Consider the following 21,840-nt stretch of genomic DNA (forward strand, 5'->3'; position numbering starts at 1 on the left):
GTGGAGGGGTTTGATTTACAACAGTGAGGGACGACTTCCCGGACACAGATTAAACCTAGCTAGTCCTATAGGCTAATAACCAACAGTTCTCTTGCTCTTTATAATATAATAATAATATATGCCATTTAGCTGACGCTTTTATCCAAAGCGACTTACAGTCATGTGTGCATACATTCTACGTATGGGTGGTCCCGGGAATCGAACCCACTACCCTGGCGTTACAAGCGCCATGCTCTACCAACTGAGCCACAGAAGGACCAGCTTTAGACCAGGACTTGGATAGTTCACCCACATGCCATTCAGCAGTCTATGGACCAGCTATTCACCCACATGCCATTCAGCAGTCTATGGACCAGCTATTCACCCACATGCCATTCAGCAGTCTATGGACCAGCTATTCACCCACATGCCATTCAGCAGTCTATGGACCAGCTATTCACCCACATGCCATTCAGCAGTCTATGGACCAGCTATTCACCCACATGCCATTCAGCAGTCTATGGACCAGCTATTCACCCACATGCCATTCAGCAGTCTATGGACCAGCTATTCACCCACATGCCATTCAGCAGTCTATGGACCAGCTATTCACCCCATGCCATTCAGCAGTCTATGGACCAGCTATTCACCCACATGCCATTCAGCAGTCTATGGACCAGCTATTCACCCACATGCCATTCAGCAGTCTATGGACCAGCTATTCACCCACATGCCATTCAGCAGTCTATGGACCAGCTATTCACCCACATGCCATTCAGCAGTCTATGGACCAGCTATTCACCCACATGCCATTCAGCAGTCTATGGACCAGCTATTCACCCACATGCCATTCAGCAGTCTATGGACCAGCTATTCACCCACATGCCATTCAGCAGTCTATGGACCAGCTATTCACCCACATGCCATTCAGCAGTCTATGGACCAGCTATTCACCCACATGCCATTCAGCAGTCTATGGACCAGCTATTCACCCACATGCCATTCAGCAGTCTATGGACCAGCTATTCACCCACATGCCATTCAGCAGTCTATGGACCAGCTATTCACCCACATGCCATTCAGCAGTCTATGGACCAGCTATTCACCCACATGCCATTCAGCAGTCTATGGACCAGCTATTCACCCACATGCCATTCAGCAGTCTATGGACCAGCTATTCACCCACATGCCATTCAGCAGTCTATGGACCAGCTATTCACCCACATGCCATTCAGCAGTCTATGGACCAGCTATTCACCCACATGCCATTCAGCAGTCTATGGACCAGCTATTCACCCACATGCCATTCAGCAGTCTATGGACCAGCTATTCACCCACATGCCATTCAGCAGTCTATGGACCAGCTATTCACCCACATGCCATTCAGCAGTCTATGGACCAGCTATTCACCCACATGCCATTCAGCAGTCTATGGACCAGCTATTCACCCACATGCCATTCAGCAGTCTATGGACCAGCTATTCACCCACATGCCATTCAGCAGTCTATGGACCAGCTATTCACCCACATGCCATTCAGCAGTCTATGGACCAGCTATTCACCCACATGCCATTCAGCAGTCTATGGACCAGCTATTCACCCACATGCCATTCAGCAGTCTATGGACCAGCTATTCACCCACATGCCATTCAGCAGTCTATGGACCAGCTATTCACCCACATGCCATTCAGCAGTCTATGGACCAGCATTATTCACCCACATGCCATTCAGCAGTCTATGGACCAGCTATTCACCCACATGCCATTCAGCAGTCTATGGACCAGCTATTCACCCACATGCCATTCAGCAGTCTATGGACCAGCTATTCACCCACATGCCATTCAGCAGTCTATGGACCAGCTATTCACCCACATGCCATTCAGCAGTCTATGGACCAGCTATTCACCCACATGCCATTCAGCAGTCTATGGACCAGCTATTATGCCATTCAGCAGTCTATGGACCAGCTATTCACCCACATGCCATTCAGCAGTCTATGGACCAGCTATTCACCCACATGCCATTCAGCAGTCTATGGACCAGCTATTCACCCACATGCCATTCAGCAGTCTATGGACCAGCTATTCACCCACATGCCATTCAGCAGTCTATGGACCAGCTATTCACCCACATGCCATTCAGCAGTCTATGGACCAGCTATTCACCCACATGCCATTCAGCAGTCTATGGACCAGCTATTCACCCACATGCCATTCAGCAGTCTATGGACCAGCTATTCACCCACATGCCATTCAGCAGTCTATGGACCAGCTATTCACCCACATGCCATTCAGCAGTCTATGGACCAGCTATTCACCCACATGCCATTCAGCAGTCTATGGACCAGCTATTCACCCACATGCCATTCAGCAGTCTATGGACCAGCTATTCACCCACATGCCATTCAGCAGTCTATGGACCAGCTATTCACCCACATGCCATTCAGCAGTCTATGGACCAGCTATTCACCCACATGCCATTCAGCAGTCTATGGACCAGCTATTCACCCACATGCCATTCAGCAGTCTATGGACCAGCTATTCACCCACATGCCATTCAGCAGTCTATGGACCAGCTATTCACCCACATGCCATTCAGCAGTCTATGGACCAGCTATTCACCCACATGCCATTCAGCAGTCTATGGACCAGCTATTCACCCACATGCCATTCAGCAGTCTATGGACCAGCTATTCACCCACATGCCATTCAGCAGTCTATGGACCAGCTATTCACCCACATGCCATTCAGCAGTCTATGGACCAGCTATTCACCCACATGCCATTCAGCAGTCTATGGACCAGCTATTCACCCACATGCCATTCAGCAGTCTATGGACCAGCTATTCACCCACATGCCATTCAGCAGTCTATGGACCAGCTATTCACCCACATGCCATTCAGCAGTCTATGGACCAGCTATTCACCCACATGCCATTCAGCAGTCTATGGACCAGCTATTCACCCACATGCCATTCAGCAGTCTATGGACCAGCTATTCACCCACATGCCATTCAGCAGTCTATGGACCAGCTATTCATGCCCACATGCCATTCAGCAGTCTATGGACCAGCTATTCACCCACATGCCATTCAGCAGTCTATGGACCAGCTATTCACCCACATGCCATTCAGCAGTCTATGGACCAGCTATTCACCCACATGCCATTCAGCAGTCTATGGACCAGCTATTCACCCACATGCCATTCAGCAGTCTATGGACCAGCTATTCACCCACATGCCATTCAGCAGTCTATGGACCAGCTATTCACCCACATGCCATTCAGCAGTCTATGGACCAGCTATTCACCCACATGCCATTCAGCAGTCTATGGACCAGCTATTCACCCACATGCCATTCAGCAGTCTATGGACCAGCTATTCACCCACATGCCATTCAGCAGTCTATGGACCAGCTATTCACCCACATGCCATTCAGCAGTCTATGGACCAGCTATTCACCCACATGCCATTCAGCAGTCTATGGACCAGCTATTCACCCACATGCCATTCAGCAGTCTATGGACCAGCTATTCACCCACATGCCATTCAGCAGTCTATGGACCAGCTATTCACCCACATGCCATTCAGCAGTCTATGGACCAGCTATTCACCCACATGCCATTCAGCAGTCTATGGACCAGCTATTCACCCACATGCCATTCAGCAGTCTATGGACCAGCTATTCACCCACATGCCATTCAGCAGTCTATGGACCAGCTATTCACCCACATGCCATTCAGCAGTCTATGGACCAGCTATTCACCCACATGCCATTCAGCAGTCTATGGACCAGCTATTCATGCCATTCAGCAGTCTATGGACCAGCTATTCACCTATTCACATGCCATTCAGCAGTCTATGGACCAGCTATTCACCCACATGCCATTCAGCAGTCTATGGACCAGCTATTCACCCACATGCCATTCAGCAGTCTATGGACCAGCTATTCACCCACATGCCATTCAGCAGTCTATGGACCAGCTATTCACCCACATGCCATTCAGCAGTCTATGGACCAGCTATTCACCCACATGCCATTCAGCAGTCTATGGACCAGCTATTCACCCACATGCCATTCAGCAGTCTATGGACCAGCTATTCACCCACATGCCATTCAGCAGTCTATGGACCAGCTATTCACCCACATGCCATTCAGCAGTCTATGGACCAGCTATTCACCCACATGCCATTCAGCAGTCTATGGACCAGCTATTCACCCACATGCCATTCAGCAGTCTATGGACCAGCTATTCACCCACATGCCATTCAGCAGTCTATGGACCAGCTATTCACCCACATGCCATTCAGCAGTCTATGGACCAGCTATTCACCCACATGCCATTCAGCAGTCTATGGACCAGCTATTCACCCACATTGCCATTCAGCAGTCTATGGACCAGCTATTCACCCACATGCCATTCAGCAGTCTATGGACCAGCTATTCACCCACATGCCATTCAGCAGTCTATGGACCAGCTATTCACCCACATGCCATTCAGCAGTCTATGGACCAGCTATTCACCCACATGCCATTCAGCAGTCTATGGACCAGCTATTCACCCACATGCCATTCAGCAGTCTATGGACCAGCTATTCACCCACATGGAGTCTATGGACCAGCTATTCACCCACATGCCATTCAGCAGTCTATGGACCAGCTATTCACCCACATGCTATTCATTCAGCAGCAGTCTATGGACCAGCTATTCACCCACATGCCATTCAGTGGCCATTCAGCAGTCTATGGACCAGCTATTCACCCACATGCCATTCAGCAGTCTATGGACCAGCTATTCACCCACATGCCATTCAGCAGTCTATGGACCAGCTATTCACCCACATGCCATTCAGCAGTCTATGGACCAGCTATTCACCCACATGCCATTCAGCAGTCTATGGACCAGCTATTCACCCACATGCCATTCAGCAGTCTATGGACCAGCTATTCACCCACATGCCATTCAGCAGTCTATGGACCAGCTATTCACCCACATGCCATTCAGCAGTCTATGGACCAGCTATTCACCCACATGCCATTCAGCAGTCTATGGACCAGCTATTCACCCACATGCCATTCAGCAGTCTATGGACCAGCTATTCACCCACATGCCATTCAGCAGTCTATGGACCAGCTATTCACCCACATGCCATTCAGCAGTCTATGGACCAGCTATTCACCCACATGCCATTCAGCAGTCTATGGACCAGCTATTCACCCACATGCCATTCAGCAGTCTATGGACCAGCTATTCACCCACATGCCATTCAGCAGTCTATGGACCAGCTATTCACCCACATGCCATTCAGCAGTCTATGGACCAGCTATTCACCCACATGCCATTCAGCAGTCTATGGACCAGCTATTCACCCACATGCCATTCAGCAGTCTATGGACCAGCTATTCACCCACATGCCATTCAGCAGTCTATGGACCAGCTATTCACCCACATGCCATTCAGCAGTCTATGGACCAGCTATTCACCCACATGCCATTCAGCAGTCTATGGACCAGCTATTCACCCACATGCCATTCAGCAGTCTATGGACCAGCTATTCACCCACATGCCATTCAGCAGTCTATGGACCAGCTATTCACCCACATGCCATTCAGCAGTCTATGGACCAGCTATTCACCCACATGCCATTCAGCAGTCTATGGACCAGCTATTCACCCACATGCCATTCAGCAGTCTATGGACCAGCTATTCACCCACATGCCATTCAGCAGTCTATGGACCAGCTATGACAACAGCAGATGCTTTGGTGCTGTTTACCTGGTCACTGTTTCAAAAGATAACTGTTCAGCATCTACGGCACGAATCCAATGCACGTCAATGGTACCTAAGCATTTTCACGCTTCATGTCCAGTTCACCTATAAGTAACTTCATTGAGCTACACAATACATTTGTAGATACTTTAGGATGATTTGGAAATGAAGAGCAAAAAAAAAGACCCACTAAAGCCTTTCTCACTTTGTGCATTTGTCATGTTTCTCTCCCGCATGGACGACCATGTGTACTTCTGGTTGGATTGGAACATGAACACACTTTCAGTTGGATTACTAACTCATAGAAGTGGAATGGAGATGTGACCCTTAATGGTGTTGCCTATGCTGTCACAGAAGCCAGTGTGTCAGAGCCGACAATAGACAACGGACCTGATCGGACAGCTCAGAGCGTCTGCTCTTTTCTGTCCATAAAAACAAATGGATTGATTGGTGGAAGAGGCAGGGCAGGAGCAAGGAAGGAGGGTGTGGATAAGCGAGGCATCCCCCGAGGCTAAAAGCCCGGAGGTTTTTATCAGAACAGGCATAGATTAGTTTCACCTTTTTTCTTTTCCTGACATGAGTTTGTTGTGTTTAAAATCAGCTTTATTCAAATTATAGCTCACAACTGTGTGGGGGAAGAGGGGTGGGGGCGCTAAGGAGGGCATTCACATATATCTACACACTTTCATACACACATACCTTCCACTTCTCTCCATTGTTACTGTTGGTTGAGGACCTTCCACTTCTCTTCATTGTTACTGTTGGTTGAGGACCTTCCACTTCTCTCCATTGTTACTGTTGGTTGAGGACCTTCCACTTCTCTCCATTGTTACTGTTGGTTGAGGACCTTCCACTTCTCTCCATTGTTACTGTTGGTTGAGGACCTTCCACTTCTCTCCATTGTTACTGTTGGTTGAGGACCTTCCACTTCTCTTCATTGTTACTGTTGGTTGAGGACCTTCCACTTCTCTCCATTGTTACTGTTGGTTGAGGACCTTCCACTTCTCTTCATTGTTACTGTTGGTTGAGGACCTTCCACTTCTCTTCATTGTTACTGTTGGTTGAGGACCTTCCACTTCTCTCCATTGTTACTGTTGGTTGAGGACCTTCCACTTCTCTCCATTGTTACTGTTGGTTGAGGACCTTCCACTTCTCTCCGTTACTGTTGGTTGAGGACCTTCCACTTCTCTCCATTGTTACTGTTGGTTGAGGACCTTCCACTTCTCTTCATTGTTACTGTTGGTTGAGGACCTTCCACTTCTCTCCATTGTTACTGTTGGTTGAGGACCTTCCACTTCTCTCCATTGTTACTGTTGGTTGAGGACCTTCCACTTCTCTTCATTGTTACTGTTGGTTGAGGACCTTCCACTTCTCTTCATTGTTACTGTTGGTTGAGGACCTTCCACTTCTCTCCATTGTTACTGTTGGTTGAGGACCTTCCACTTCTCTCCATTATTACTGTTGGTTGAGGACCTTCCACTTCTCTCCATTGTTATTGTTGGTTGAGGACCTTCCACTTCTCTTCATTGTTACTGTTGGTTGAGGACCTTCCACTTCTCTCCATTGTTACTGTTGGTTGAGGACCTTCCACTTCTCTTCATTGTTACTGTTGGTTGAGGACCTTCCACTTCTCTCCATTATTACTGTTGGTTGAGGACCTTCCACTTCTCTCCATTGTTACTGTTGGTTGAGGACCTTCCACTTCTCTCCATTGTTACTGTTGGTTGAGGACCTTCCACTTCTCTCCATTGTTACATTAAACTCAACGTGGGTGTTGACTTCAGGCCCTTGTACTGGGACTGGGATTAAATCCAATTCAACACACGACAATATACATCATAGGATAGCTGCTCTATAACACGCCTTGGATTGAATCCAGGTGTGTGTGTGTGTGTGTGTGGCAGTGTGTGTGTGTGTGTGTGTGTGGTGTGTGTGTGTGTGTGTGTGTGTGTGTGTGTGTGTGTGTGTGTGTGTGTGTGTGTGTGTGTGTGTGTGTGTGTGTGTGTGTGTGTGTGTGTGTGTGTGTGTGTGTGTGTGTGTGTGTGTGGCAGTGTGTGTCCTATTTCCTAACTCAGTTGTGAATGTATTTAATCAGACCACTAAGATTAACCAGTAGGCTACATTTTATGATGTTTTTGAGAATGGACCAGAGGATTGTTTGTACAGCATTAGATAAGAGTTTCTTGCGTAACTGACTGATGACAAGAAACATTGTGTGTGTGTGGAGATGTGTGTGTGTGTGTGTGTGTGTGTGTGTGTGTGTGTGTACATGTGTGTGTGTGTGTGTGTGTGTGTGTGTGTGAGTGTGTGACTGTGTGTCCTGTTGTGTGTGTGTGTGTGTGTGTGTGTGACATCATTCTGCCTCACCCGAAGATTACAGAAATATTGGAGATAGTAACTTGATATCAGTGTCCTGTTCAGGGGGTGTACTGGTACATCATTCTGCCTCACCCTACAGAAACAGGAGATAGACTAGTGTCCTGTTCAGGGGGTGTACTGGTACATCATTCTGCCTCACCCTACAGAAACAGGAGATAGACTAGTGTCCTGTTCAGGGGGTGTACTGGTACATCATTCTGCCTCACCCTACAGAAACAGGAGATAGACTAGTGTCCTGTTCAGGGGGTGTACTGGTACATCATTCTGCCTCACCCTACAGAAACAGGAGATAGACTAGTGTCCTGTTCAGGGGGTGTACTGGTACATCATTCTGCCTCACCCTACAGAAACAGGAGATAGACTAGTGTCCTGTTCAGGGGGTGTACTGGTACATCATTCTGCCTCACCCTACAGAAACAGGAGATAGACTAGTGTCCTGTTCAGGGGGTGTACTGGTACATCATTCTGCCTCACCCTACAGGAACAGGAGATAGACTAGTGTCCTGTCCAGGGGGTGTACTGGTACATCAGGCTGCCTCACCCTACAGGAACAGGAGATAGACTAGTGTCCTGTCCAGGGGGTGTACTGGTACATCCAGCTGCCTCACCCTACAGAAACAGGGGATAGACTAGTGTCCTGTCCAGGGGGTGTACTGGTACATCAAGCTGCCTCACATGGTTAGACATAAAGTAAGCAGTGAGGTTGGTCTTCATTTAAAGTTACGGTTAGACATAAAGTAATCAGTAAGGTTGGTCTTCATTTAAAGTTATGGTTAGACATAAAGTAAGCAGTGTGGTTAAGGTTAGGTTTAAAATCAGATTAGAAGAAGAAACATTTTTGAAAGAGGCGGAGCTTCTGACGACCGATTGGCTCCCGCCCAATGGGCCCTTCTGGCTCCGACCAGTATGACCTATGGTCATGACTTATTATCAATGACAGACCAACATAACACTCCGAGTGATGAGCTCATTAGTTCAGCTCCATACAGGTAATAAAGGGACATTACACCTTCAACTAAAAGGTTGTCAGACGTTTTCAGTTTTCAGACTTCCAAAGTTAACTCATGTCAGAGTGAATGGAAAAGATAAGCACTGGAGAAACCCCTTTGGATTGAGAGATATGGCATGATCTACACAACCAATGTTGTGGGTTCCATCTTGAAACCTTGAAACCAGTCTACTTTTGAGGTCTGAAAGTCTTTAATTTACGAGTGACATGTCCCTTTAAAGATGTGTTTCCCAATCCTGGTCCTGGGGACCCGAACGAGGACACATTTTTCCAATGTGCTAACATACCTGATTCAAATCAAATTTGATTGATGGTGAGATGATTAGCTGAATCAAATGTGTTCGGTGCTAGGGCAAAATGTAACCCCCCCGCCCCGCCCCCCTTTTGGTATTGGGAAACACTGCTTTAAACAATAACTTTATTCAGTTGTTCAATGTTTCAGTGTCATCACCATGGGCACATTGGCACAAGGCTAACTGGCATAGATTATATTTCTAATAGTTAATTAGTAACGATTAATTAGTAACTCCGTTAAAAACAATATTCCTTTTACTGTAGTCACATGATGCGCCCCACCACCCCCTCCTCCCCTGAAAACCTACTGGATATATTCTCTAGCTCAATGGTCAAATCCATCATATGCTGATTGGTAAGTGAGCGATGTCTTTTTCCATAGTTTCAACTATCTCTTATTCCTTCTGCATGAAAATATGTCACCTTTTATTGGTTGATTTTGCCACAATTGAAGTGAATTCAGGAACTCAGGAAGTGGAAGTTGATCATTTGTTATTTTTAAACGCTTCTTCAATTATAAAACTAAAACGTGTTTGTTTCGCTCGTTAGCCTTTATCATGTTTTGACCCTGATGGAGACTTTTAGGCCAAACATGTAGGTTTATGATGGAAGAAAACATTTTTTTATCAGCTTCCTCTGCCGGAAGTGCTCCCTTTGGCTATAACTGTACCAAAATAAATCGATATTATTTTTAAAGTCTTTATTTTCCAGCCGTGTGTCTGATCTGAAGAGAAGCTGAACAGAATGATGTCATCGGGTGTTCTGATGGTGCTCCTGTTCTTTAAACATGTTACTGCAGACAGCTCAGGTAAAGGGTTGATTCTCATTTAGGGAACGGAATGAGAGCTTCACACAGAATACTGTTGCTCCCCAGTGTATATATATATATATAGCTGCTCCCCAGTGTATATATATATATAGCTGCTCCCCAGTGTATATATATATATAGCTGCTCCCCAGTGTATATATATATATATAGCTGCTCCCCAGTGTATATATATATAGCTGCTCCCCAGTGTATATATATATATATAGCTGCTCCCAGTGTATATATATATATATAGCTGCTCCCCAGTGTATATATAGCTGCTCCCAGTGTATATATATATATATAGCTGCTCCCAGTGTATATATATATATAGCTGCTCCCAGTGTATATATATATATATAGCTGCTCCCAGTGTATATATATATATATAGCTGCTCCCCAGTGTATATATATATATATAGCTGCTCCCCAGTGTATATGTATATATAGCTGCTCCCAGTGTATATATATATATATAGCTGCTCCCAGTGTATATATATATATAGCTGCTCCCAGTGTATATATATATATAGCTGCTCCCAGTGTATATATATATATATAGCTGCTCCCCAGTGTATATATATATATATAGCTGCTCCCAGTGTATATATATATATATAGCTGCTCCCCAGTGTATATATATATATATATATATATATATGCTATATAGCTGCTCCCCAGTGTATATATATATATATAGCTGCTCCCAGTGTATATATATATATATAGCTGCTCCCCAGTGTATATATATATATAGCTGCTCCCAGTGTATATATATATATATAGCTGCTCCCCAGTGTATATGTATATATAGCTGCTCCCCAGTGTATATATATATATAGCTGCTCCCCAGTGTATATATATATATAGCTGCTCCCCAGTGTATATATATATATAGCTGCTCCCCAGTGTATATATATATATAGCTGCTCCCCAGTGTATATATATATATAGCTGCTCCCCAGTGTATATATATATATAGCTGCTCCCCAGTGTATATATATATATAGCTGCTCCCCAGTGTATATATATATATATAGCTGCTCCCCAGTGTATATATATATATAGCTGCTCCCCAGTGTATATATATATATAGCTGCTCCCCAGTGTATATATATATATATAGCTGCTCCCCAGTGTATATATATATATAGCTGCTCCCCAGTGTATATATATATATAGCTGCTCCCCAGTGTATATATATATATAGCTGCTCCCCAGTGTATATATATATATAGCTGCTCCCCAGTGTATATATATATATATAGCTGCTCCCAGTGTATATATATATATATAGCTGCTCCCCAGTGTATATATATATATATATATATATAGCTGCTCCCAGTGTATATATAGCTGCTCCCCAGTGTATATATATATATATAGCTGCTCCCCAGTGTATATATATATATAGCTGCTCCCCAGTGTATATATATATATAGCTGCTCCCCAGTGTATATATATATATACCTGCTCCCAGTGTATATATATATATAGCTGCTCCCCAGTGTATATATATATATAGCTGCTCCCCAGTGTATATATATATATAGCTGCTCCCAGTGTATATATATATATATAGCTGCTCCCCAGTGTATATATATATATATAGCTGCTCCCCAGTGTGTATATATATATATAGCTGCTCCCCAGTGTGTATATATATATATAGCTGCTCCCCAGTGTGTATATATATATATAGCTGCTCCCAGTGTGTATATATATATATAGCTGCTCCCCAGTGTGTATATATATATATAGCTGCTCCCCAGTGTGTATATATATATATAGCTGCTCCCAGTGTGTATATATATATATAGCTGCTCCCCAGTGTGTATATATATATATAGCTGCTCCCAGTGTGTATATGTATATATAGCTGCTCCCAGTGTGTATATATATATATAGCTGCTCCCCAGTGTGTATATATATATATAGCTGCTCCCCAGTGTATATATATATATAGCTGCTCCCCAGTGTATATATATATATAGCTGCTCCCCAGTGTATATATATATATAGCTGCTCCCCAGTGTGTATATATATATATAGCTGCTCCCCAGTGTGTATATATATATATAGCTGTTCCCAGTGCAGGTTATGGGTGATGCTTTGTGGGCAAGAATAAAGCAATGGGGAGCAGCTATATATATATATATATACTGTATATATAATATAATAATATAATAATACTGAGGTAAAGGAAGGAGAGGAATATATGTATATAGCTGCTCCCCAGTGTATATATATGTATATAGCTGCTCCCCAGTGTATATATATATATAGCTGCTCCCCAGTGTATATATATATATATAGCTGCTCCCCAGTGTATATATATATATATAGCTGCTCCCAGTGTATATATATATATATAGCTGCTCCCAGTGTATATATATATATATATAGCTGCTCCCAGTGTATATATATATATAGCTGCTCCCCAGTGTATATATATATATAGCTGCTCCCCAGTGTATATATATATATAGCTGCTCCCCAGTGTATATATATATATAGCTGCTCCCCAGTGTATATATATATATATATAGCTGCTCCCCAGTGTATATATATATATATAGCTGCTCCCCAGTGTATATATATATATATAGCTGCTCCCAGTGTATATATATATATATAGCTGCTCCCCAGTGTATATATATATATATAGCTGCTCCCAGTGTATATATATATATATAGCTGCTCCCAGTGTATATATATATATAGCTGCTCCCAGTGTATATATATATATATAGCTGCTCCCAGTGTATATATATATATATAGCTGCTCCCAGTGTATATATATATATATAGCTGCTCCCAGTGTATATATATATATATAGCTGCTCCCAGTGTATATATATATATATATAGCTGCTCCCCAGTGTATATATATATATAGCTGCTCCCCAGTGTATATATATATATAGCTGCTCCCAGTGTATATATATATATATATATATAGCTGCCCCAGTGTATATATATATATAGCTGCTCCCAGTGTATATATATATATATAGCTGCTCCCCAGTGTATATATATATATAGCTGCTCCCCAATGTATATATATATAGCTGCTCCCCAGTGTATATATATATATATAGCTGCTCCCAGTGTATATATATATATAGCTGCTCCCAGTGTATATATATATATATATATAGCTGCTCAGTGTATATATATATATATAGGACAGTGTATATATATATATATATAGCTAGCTGCCCCAGTGTGTATATATATATATAGCTGCTCCCCAGTGTATATATGTATATATATATTCATCTCCTTCCTTTACCTCAGTATTATTATTTATTAACTCAGCACGGTATTCATCAAGTGTAAGATGTGCATTTAACCTTCTTTATTGCCATTTCAAGACGTTGGTTTGAGTCCCAAATGACTTCCTAATCCCTATGTGATACACCGTTTTTGACCAGAGCCCTGCCACTATATAGGGAACGGGACGTCATGTGGGATATTGTGTTATTGTGTTAAAGATCTGGGCAATAATTAGCCACTCCTGATTTTAAAATTATGGAACTTAAAATGTTTTTTTGAGACTACACCCCTTGTCAACTGCAATGTGTTTAGATTTATTTTAAAGATTCAGACTTTGCTCTTCAATAAATATTAAACGGAACGTGACAGGATGACAAAAATGTAATATTCTGAATCAGCTGACGATAGAGAACAAGTTGTTTTTGTTGTTCTGTTCCGTTGATTTCAATGGCTTATTGTCTGTGTACTCAGAGCTAAGGGACTGTCTTAAAAGTGCAAGTGATTAACTGAAAAATGTCTTTGCAACCACATGACTTAGACATCTCAAACCAACTGTAATAGGTTCACTATGTCATCTGGTTGAGAAGATATTGACATTTTTTCACATGCAATAATAGGTGTTGCAGTTTTAAGATGGTCCCTTAATCCTGAAAGCAGTGGAGGGCTCCTGCCGTGTTCACTGCCGTGTTGGTTGTAGTTTTTCACATGGCGAGTTTAATGAATCAGCAGTAGGATACACAGCATAGATTTAGCCTCCAAAGAAGGATATATGACAGCGAATTTCATAAACAATGGACTTGTTCCCTGTCTTCAGAGGATTTAGAACATGTGATTTCTATCATTCTGGAACGTTCCTTTGAAGGGGCATTGATGATTAAAGTCTGGATCATTAATATAAAGCTTATTATAAACCGGGTAGTTCGGGTCTTGGATGCCGATTGGCTAAAAACAGAATTCCAGCCGTATGTTAGGCAATATACCAATGGTATAACGCAAAACAATTTGTTTACTGTTATATTTATGTTGGTAACAGGTTTATAATAGCAATAAGGCATCTCAAGAGTTTGTGGTGTACAGCCAATAAACCACTATTAAGGGCTGTATCCAGGCACTTCGCTTCACGTCATGCCTAAGAACAGCCCTTAACCATGGAACGTTCTTAGAAAATAGGGTTCCAAAAGGGTTCTTTGCAGAAGGTCAGGGTTCTACCAAAAACCATTTTCATCTGAAGAACCCTTTTTGGAAGATGAGGGGAAAAAAAGTGTAGACCTCCACAAGTCTGGTTCATCATTGGGAGCAATTTCCAAATGGTGGAAGAGGACTCCAGTGGCAACCTGTGAAGCTCTGGTGAACTCCATGCCCAAGAGGGTTCAGGCAGTGCTGGAAAATGATGGTGGCCACACAAAATATTTACACTTTGGGCTCAATTTGGAAATTTTCACTTAGGGGTGTACTCACTTTTGTTGCCAGCGGTTTAGACATTAATGGCTGTGTGTTGAGTTATATTGAGGGGACAGCAAATATACACTGTTATACAAGCTGTACACTCACTACTTTACATTGTAGCAAAGTGTCATTTCTTCAGTGTTGTCACATGAAAAGATATACCCAAATATTTACAAAAATGTGAGGGGTGTACTCACTTTTGTGATATACTGTATATCCACAGTAAAAGCCCTGACCTCAATTCTATAGAACATTTGTGGGCAGAACTGAAGAAGTGTGTGCGAGCAAGGAGGCCGACAAACCTGACTCAGTTACACCAGCTCTGTCAGGAGGAATGGGACAAAATTCACCCAATGTATTGTGGAAGGCTACCTGAAACATTTGACCCAAGTTAAACAATTTAAAGGCAATCATACCAAATACTAATGGATTGTATGTAAACTTCTGACCCACTGGGAATGTGATGAAAGAAATTAAAGCTGAAATAAATCATTCTCTCTACTATTATTCTGACATTTCACATTCTTAAAATAAAGTGGTGATCCTAACTGACCTAAAACAGGGAATTCCTTACTAGGATGAAATGTCAGGAATTGTGGAAAAACTGAGTTTAAATGTATTTGGCTAAAGTGTATGTAAACTAATGACTTCAACTGTACCACTGGATGAGATCAATTGTCATCGTTTTTTATCAGAATTATGTGAGGTTTGATGTGTTGTTGTTCTTAGGCACGATGTGACGAGGAGTGCCTGGATACAGCCCTTAGATGTGTTGTTGTTCTTAGACACGATGTGACGGGGAGTGCCTGGATACAGCCCTTAGATGTGTTGTTGTTCTTAGGCACGATGTGACGGGGAGTGCCTGGATACAGCCCTTAGATGTGTTGTTGTTCTTAGGCACGATGTGACGAGGAGTGCCTGGATACAGCCCTTAGATGTGTTGTTGTTCTTAGGCACGATGTGACGAGGAGTGCCTGGATACAGCCCTTAGATGTGTTGTTGTTCTTAGGCACGATGTGACGAGGAGTGCCTGGATACAGCCCTTAGATGTGTTGTTGTTCTTAGGCACGATGTGACGGGGAGTGCCTGGATACAGCCCTTAGATGTGTTGTTGTTCTTAGGCACGATGTGACGAGGAGTGCCTGGATACAGCCCTTAGATGTGTTGTTGTTCTTAGGCACGATGTGACGAGGAGTGCCTGGATACAGCCCTTAGATGTGTTGTTGTTCTTAGGCACGATGTGACGAGGAGTGCCTGGATACAGCCCTTAGATGTGTTGTTGTTCTTAGGCACGATGTGACGGGGAGTGCCTGGATACAGCCCTTAGATGTGTTGTTGTTCTTAGACACGATGTGACGAGGAGTGCCTGGATACAGCCCTTAGATGTGTTGTTGTTCTTAGGCACGATGTGAAGGGGAGTGCCTGGATACAGCCCTTAGATGTGTTGTTGTTCTTAGGCACGATGTGAAGGGGAGTGCCTGGATACAGCCCTTAGATGTGTTGTTGTTCTTAGGCACGATGTGAAGGGGAGTGCCTGGATACAGCCCTTAGATGTGTTGTTGTTCTTAGGCACGATGTGAAGGGGAGTGCCTGGATACAGCCCTTAGATGTGTTGTTGTTCTTAGACACGATGTGACGAGGAGTGCCTGGATACAGCCCTTAGATGTGTTGTTGTTCTTAGACACGATGTGAAGGGGAGTGCCTGGATACAGCCCTTAGATGTGTTGTTGTTCTTAGACACGATGTGAAGGGGAGTGCCTGGATACAGCCCTTAGATGTGTTGTTGTTCTTAGGCACGCTGTGAAGGGGAGTGCCTGGATACAGCCCTTAGATGTGTTGTTGTTCTTAGGCACGATGTGAAGGGGAGTGCCTGGATACAGCCCTTAGATGTGTTGTTGTTCTTAGGCACGCTGTGAAGGGGAGTGCCTGGATACAGCCCTTAGCAGTGACATATTGGCCATATACCACAAACCCCTGATGTGCATTATTGCTATTATAATCTAGTTACCAAAGTAATTATAACAGTAAACAAGTCATTTTGCATCATACTTGTGGTATATTTAAGCAATAAGGCACAAGGGGGTGTTGTATATAGTCTCTGTTCATGGTGTGAACTTCCAATTTGTAAGTCGCTCTGGATAAGAGCGTCTGCTAAATGACTTAAATGTAAATGTAAATGTATATGGCCAATATATCACGGCTAAGGGCTGTTCTTAGCCTGTGGTATATTGGACATATAACACAAATCTTCAAGGTGCCTTATTGCTATTATAACTGTTTACCAACGTAATTAGAGCAGTAATTATAAATGTTTTTTCATACTTGTGGTATACGGTCTGATATACCACGTCTGTCATCCAATCAGCATTCAGGGCTCTAACCAACCAGTTTATAATGTCTGATATTCCACAGCTTTCAACCAATCAGCATCCAGGACCCAAACTACCCAGTTTATAATGGCCAATATATCACACCTCCTCGGGCCTTATTGAATGTAGTGTCTTGTCATAAGCTTTATGAGGGAATTGTTTTCTCAGGTACGGTTGTTACCAGTTGTGAGGCGTGTCATGACCAAGCCACCTGCCTAGACTCACCTGTGGAACGTGAGAGGGGAGATGCTTTCCAAACCGTCACTTGCACCTGTCAAGATGGCTTCGTCGGCGACGGCATCACCTGCTACGACCTTGACTTCTGCGCTAAAGGCTCCTGCTGTCGTCAAGGTTACGGCTGGTCCTCGGAGCTGGGCTGTGTGGACGTTGACGAGTGTTCCCTCCCAGACCAACCCTGCAGCCCTCCTCTGGTCTGTGAGAACACCCCCGGATCCTTCAACTGCTTGGTGCCTCCTGAAGACGACCTCCACTCCAGTCCTGGTGACTCCCGTTCAGTGCAGTTTCAGTGCGGGGGGAGACGGTGTCCAGTGGGAGAGGACTGTATCAGTGTTGGTGGAACGTCCCTCTGTGCAGACCCCTGCCTGCACTACACTGTACTGAATGACGACTGGCGTTCCACCACCAACTACGGTCCAACTAACGGCTACCACTGTGACTCGTCTGTCAACTGGCAGGGCTGGTATCGCCTGTTCCTGGGGAACACCAGTGTTCAGATGCCAGAGAGGTGTGTGGAGAAATACATGTGTGGGACGGAGATCCCCTTGTGGCTTCCATTAGCTCATCCCCAGCTGTTAGACGGGGTGGTTCAGAGGAGCGTCTGTGAACACTATTATTATGACTGCTGCTACAGGAGGCAAAATCCCATCCATGTCAAAGCCTGCTATGGAAACTACTATGTCTACAAGTTTGTCCCTACAACAACATGCAACATGGCCTACTGTGCAGGTATGACATCATAATGTCCTTGTCACTGTGCAGGTATGACATCATAATGTCCTTGTCACTGTGCAGGTATGACCTCATAATGTCCTTGTCACTGTTTCTTAAAGACATCAAGAGTGTTCAAATAACTAGACATAACAAAGTAATTTAACACTACCTCTGTCTCTTCCAGATGTCAACACCATGGTGTGTTCCACATGTGGAGTGTTTGATGCCTGTGTGAGAGACAATGAGACCACCTGGAGATGTGAGAGGAAAGGTGAGTGCTGAACAAATATAAACTGTATGGTCAGATCGGTCTTTTTTTCAACCACTATGAAACGCAGAGATTTAGGGGTGAAATGATGCATCTTTAAGAGGCGTGTCTTTTAACCAATAAGGTCAGAGGAGGCGTGGTATTATTGGCCATATGTCGCAAACCCCCAAGGTGCATTATTACTATTATAAACTGATTACCAATGGAATTAGAACAGTAAAAATACATGTTTCCTCATACCAGAGGCTTTCAGCCAATCAACATTCAGGGTTCCAGCCCTGAGGGATGTATGCAGGCATTCCGTGTGCGTGGTGTATAACACAGAGATCTCAGTCTCACACATGTACCTGTTCACACGCCTTATTGCTTAAATAACCTCCCGAGTTGTTCACTTAGCTCCAGAGCTGGTGTGTGGGCGGAGCCTCCTGAAGGTGGGCCTTCCAAATGTTTACCTGGAGGCTGCTGGTCTGGATGCTTCCTCCGCCCACCTGGCTGACGGACGCTGCTCCGCCCACGAGGATCGTAACGGCTCAGTGTGGTACCAGGTGGAGCGACGGGAGGGACTCTGTGGAAACACTCTGGAGGTGAGAAATATTTTCACTTTATGTTCAAGAAGTTTCTATATTGCTGCCCCCAATATTTTCCCTGGAGACGTTTTATGAATTATTACTAAACACACACTTTAGTTGGATCACATCTTACTTATGGAACATTACCTTCAGAATAACCTACAGTTACATTTGACATTTAGCAGACGCTCTTATCCAGAGCCACTTGCAGTAGTGAGTGAATATACGTTGATACTTTTCATACTGGTCCCTGGTGGGAATCGAACCCACAACTCCGGCGCCATACTCTACCAACCGAGCTACGCGGGATGCAGTGGTGCCTTTCAGTTCAGATTGTTGGTGGAGGAACCTCTGCTTGTTTTTTCAATTGTGTTTTTGTATTTTTGTGTTTTCTATGCTCCTGCCTTGACTGAAGTATGTGTGTCTCTAACGTTTAATGTGTAATAGCTGCTGGTCACGAGACCTTGGTCTCAATAGGACTCTTTAAATAAAGGTTTTGTAAATAAATCGGGCTGAAGACGACATGACATTAGTGTTAACGGTGGTTAATTGTCAAATCAAATCAAATCAAATGTATTTATAAAGCCCTTCGTACATCAGCTGATATCTCAAAGTGCTGTACAGAAACCCAGCCTAAAACCCCAAACAGCAACCAATGCAGGTGTAGAAGCACGGTGGCTTGGAAAAACTCCCTAGAAAGGCCAAAACCTAGGAAGGAAAGAATTCCCCCAAATCACTGTGATTTCACGGTAGTCTACACATCACTGTGATTTCACGGTAGTCTACACATCACTGTGATTTCACGGTAGTCTACACATCACTGTGATTTCACGGTAGTCTACACATCACTGTGATTTCACGGTAGTCTACACATCACTGTGATTTCACGGTAGTCTACACATCACTGTGATTTCACGGTAGTCTACACATCACTGTGATTTCACGGTAGTCTACACATCACTGTGATTTCACGGTAGTCTACACATCACTGTGATTTCACGGTAGTCTACACATCACTGTGATTTCACGGTAGTCTACACATCACTGTGATTTCACGGTAGTCTACACATCACTGTGATTTCACATCACTGTGATTTCACGGTAGTCTACACATCACTGTGATTTCACGGTAGTCTACACATCACTGTGATTTCACGGTAGTCTACACATCACTGTGATTTCACGGTAGTCTACACATCACTGTGATTTCACGGTAGTCTACACATCACTGTGATTTCACGGTAGTCTACACATCACTGTGATTTCACGGTAGTCTACACATCACTGTGATTTCACGGTAGTCTACACATCACTAATGCAAATATGACATATTTCTTAATCCCCTCCTCCCTTTTTCCCAGACAAACACCACCCATGCTGTCTACTCCAACAGCTTATTAGTTTATCCAGTAGATGGGAGGAACGGCTCCCGACCCTTCAGCTTTCCCTTCTCCTGTGTCTATCCTCTGGAGACAGAGAGCAGTCTGGATGTGGCCATCAGACCTCTCCCACTGTGAGAAGATATGCAGAAAGTCCATTCTGTTTAATTCTGTTGTCTTTATGCAGACGACACTATTATATTAAAAAAGTGATATCTAGAACCTAAAAGGATTCTTCGGCTGTCCCCATAGGAGAACCCATAGGAGAACCCATAGGAGAACCCTTTGAAGAACCCCTTTTGGTTCCAGGAAGAAACCTTTTGGTTCCAGATATAATTATTTTGAGTTCCATATAGAACCCTCTCCACAGAGGTTCAACCTGGAACCAGAACGGGTTCTCCTATGGGGACAGCCAAAGAACCCTTTTGGAACTGTTTCGTCTAACAGTGTCATCATTATGAACATTCTACTGTTATTTTAATGTTCATAACGTTTCATTTGATTTGTAGCTTCACCTCTTTGTACCTTTGTACCTGTTCACAGAACTGATCATAACGTTGTCCGAGTCGGTGCCAAGGCCAAGGCCTCCATGTCTCTGTACCGCGACTCCAACTACACACAGCCTTACCCAGCTGGTCAGCCAGTCACCCTGATTGCGGGTTCCTCCCTGCACGTGGGCGTGTCCGTAGAGGAGTCCGAGGCAGAACGTTTTGTTGTTGTTCTGGAAGACTGCTACACCACGGAATCCCCCAGCCCTGATAATCTCCCACGGACCTACATGATTCAGGACAGGTCCATGACTCTGTTCATCGGCTGTTTGCATGGCCATGTGTGTTTGTTTTGTGTGTGAAGTATGGCGTGTTTGTTGCTGTGTACGGTCTGTGTAGCCGTGCATGCCTTGAAACCTTTGCTGTTTCTTGGCTCTTCTCCCAGGTGTCCTACAAATCGTACCCAGGTGACAGTGGAGGAAAGTGGCTCGTCCCTCAGGGCTTCGTTCTCTGCTCTACTGCAGGGGGAATACCGTTACATCTTCCTGCACTGCAGCCTCAGCCTGTGTGACCAGGGGAGGTCCTCCTGCACTCCAGTGAGTCCTGATGTTCTTCTCAGACTCGTTTAACTCTCTCCTTGGGCTTTCAGGTTCCTCTGACTTAGTGTTTGGTCTCTCTGACTTAGTGGTTGGTCTCCGACTCAGTGTTTTTCTGACTTAGTGTTTGGTTTCTCTGACTTAGTGGTTGGTCTCTCTGACTTAGTGGTTGGTCTCTCTGACTTAGTGGTTGGTTTCTGACTCAGTGTTTTTTCTGACTTAGTGTTTGCTTTCTCTGACTTAGTGGTTGGTCTCTCT

The 21,840-nt window shown here is 44.1% G+C and overlaps 2 protein-coding genes across 53 annotated transcripts in view; one reads left to right on the forward strand and one right to left on the reverse strand.

Moving 5' to 3' along the window:
• Nucleotides 1–21,840, reverse strand: part of LOC118377392 (zinc finger protein 501-like) — a 34,193-nt gene that overhangs the window by 9,575 nt on the left and 2,778 nt on the right. The window contains exons 1-4 of one of the 49 annotated variants that reach the window (XM_052528812.1): nucleotides 7,184–7,387; nucleotides 7,036–7,109; nucleotides 6,925–6,998; nucleotides 6,632–6,742 (exon numbers count right to left, since the gene is read on the reverse strand). The gene's annotated coding sequence lies outside the window, so the exon portion shown is untranslated. Of the gene's footprint in view, nucleotides 1–6,446; nucleotides 6,891–6,924; nucleotides 7,621–21,840 lie in introns of those variants that run through there. The other 48 variants (XM_052528810.1, XM_052528813.1, XR_008146202.1 and 45 more) reach the window with 48 other exon arrangements.
• The window catches only part of LOC118377394 (uromodulin-like), a 29,196-nt gene continuing 17,050 nt past the window's right edge, over nucleotides 9,695–21,840 (forward strand). For 2 of the 4 annotated variants that reach the window (XM_052528716.1, XM_052528718.1), the window contains exons 1-8: nucleotides 9,697–9,784; nucleotides 10,141–10,237; nucleotides 17,500–18,297; nucleotides 18,467–18,553; nucleotides 18,947–19,134; nucleotides 20,481–20,632; nucleotides 21,042–21,290; nucleotides 21,432–21,582. In XM_052528716.1, coding sequence (XP_052384676.1) covers nucleotides 10,174–10,237; nucleotides 17,500–18,297; nucleotides 18,467–18,553; nucleotides 18,947–19,134; nucleotides 20,481–20,632; nucleotides 21,042–21,290; nucleotides 21,432–21,582 — 1,689 coding nt within the window. In that variant the 5' untranslated portion in view covers nucleotides 9,697–9,784; nucleotides 10,141–10,173. Of the gene's footprint in view, nucleotides 9,785–10,140; nucleotides 10,238–17,499; nucleotides 18,298–18,466; nucleotides 18,554–18,946; nucleotides 19,135–20,480; nucleotides 20,633–21,041; nucleotides 21,291–21,431; nucleotides 21,583–21,840 lie in introns of all 4 variants that reach the window. The other 2 variants (XM_052528717.1, XM_052528715.1) reach the window with 2 other exon arrangements.

The sequence above is a fragment of the Oncorhynchus keta genome, chromosome 10 (assembly GCF_023373465.1).
Source record: "Oncorhynchus keta strain PuntledgeMale-10-30-2019 chromosome 10, Oket_V2, whole genome shotgun sequence".
Taxonomy (NCBI): Eukaryota; Metazoa; Chordata; class Actinopteri; order Salmoniformes; family Salmonidae; genus Oncorhynchus; species Oncorhynchus keta.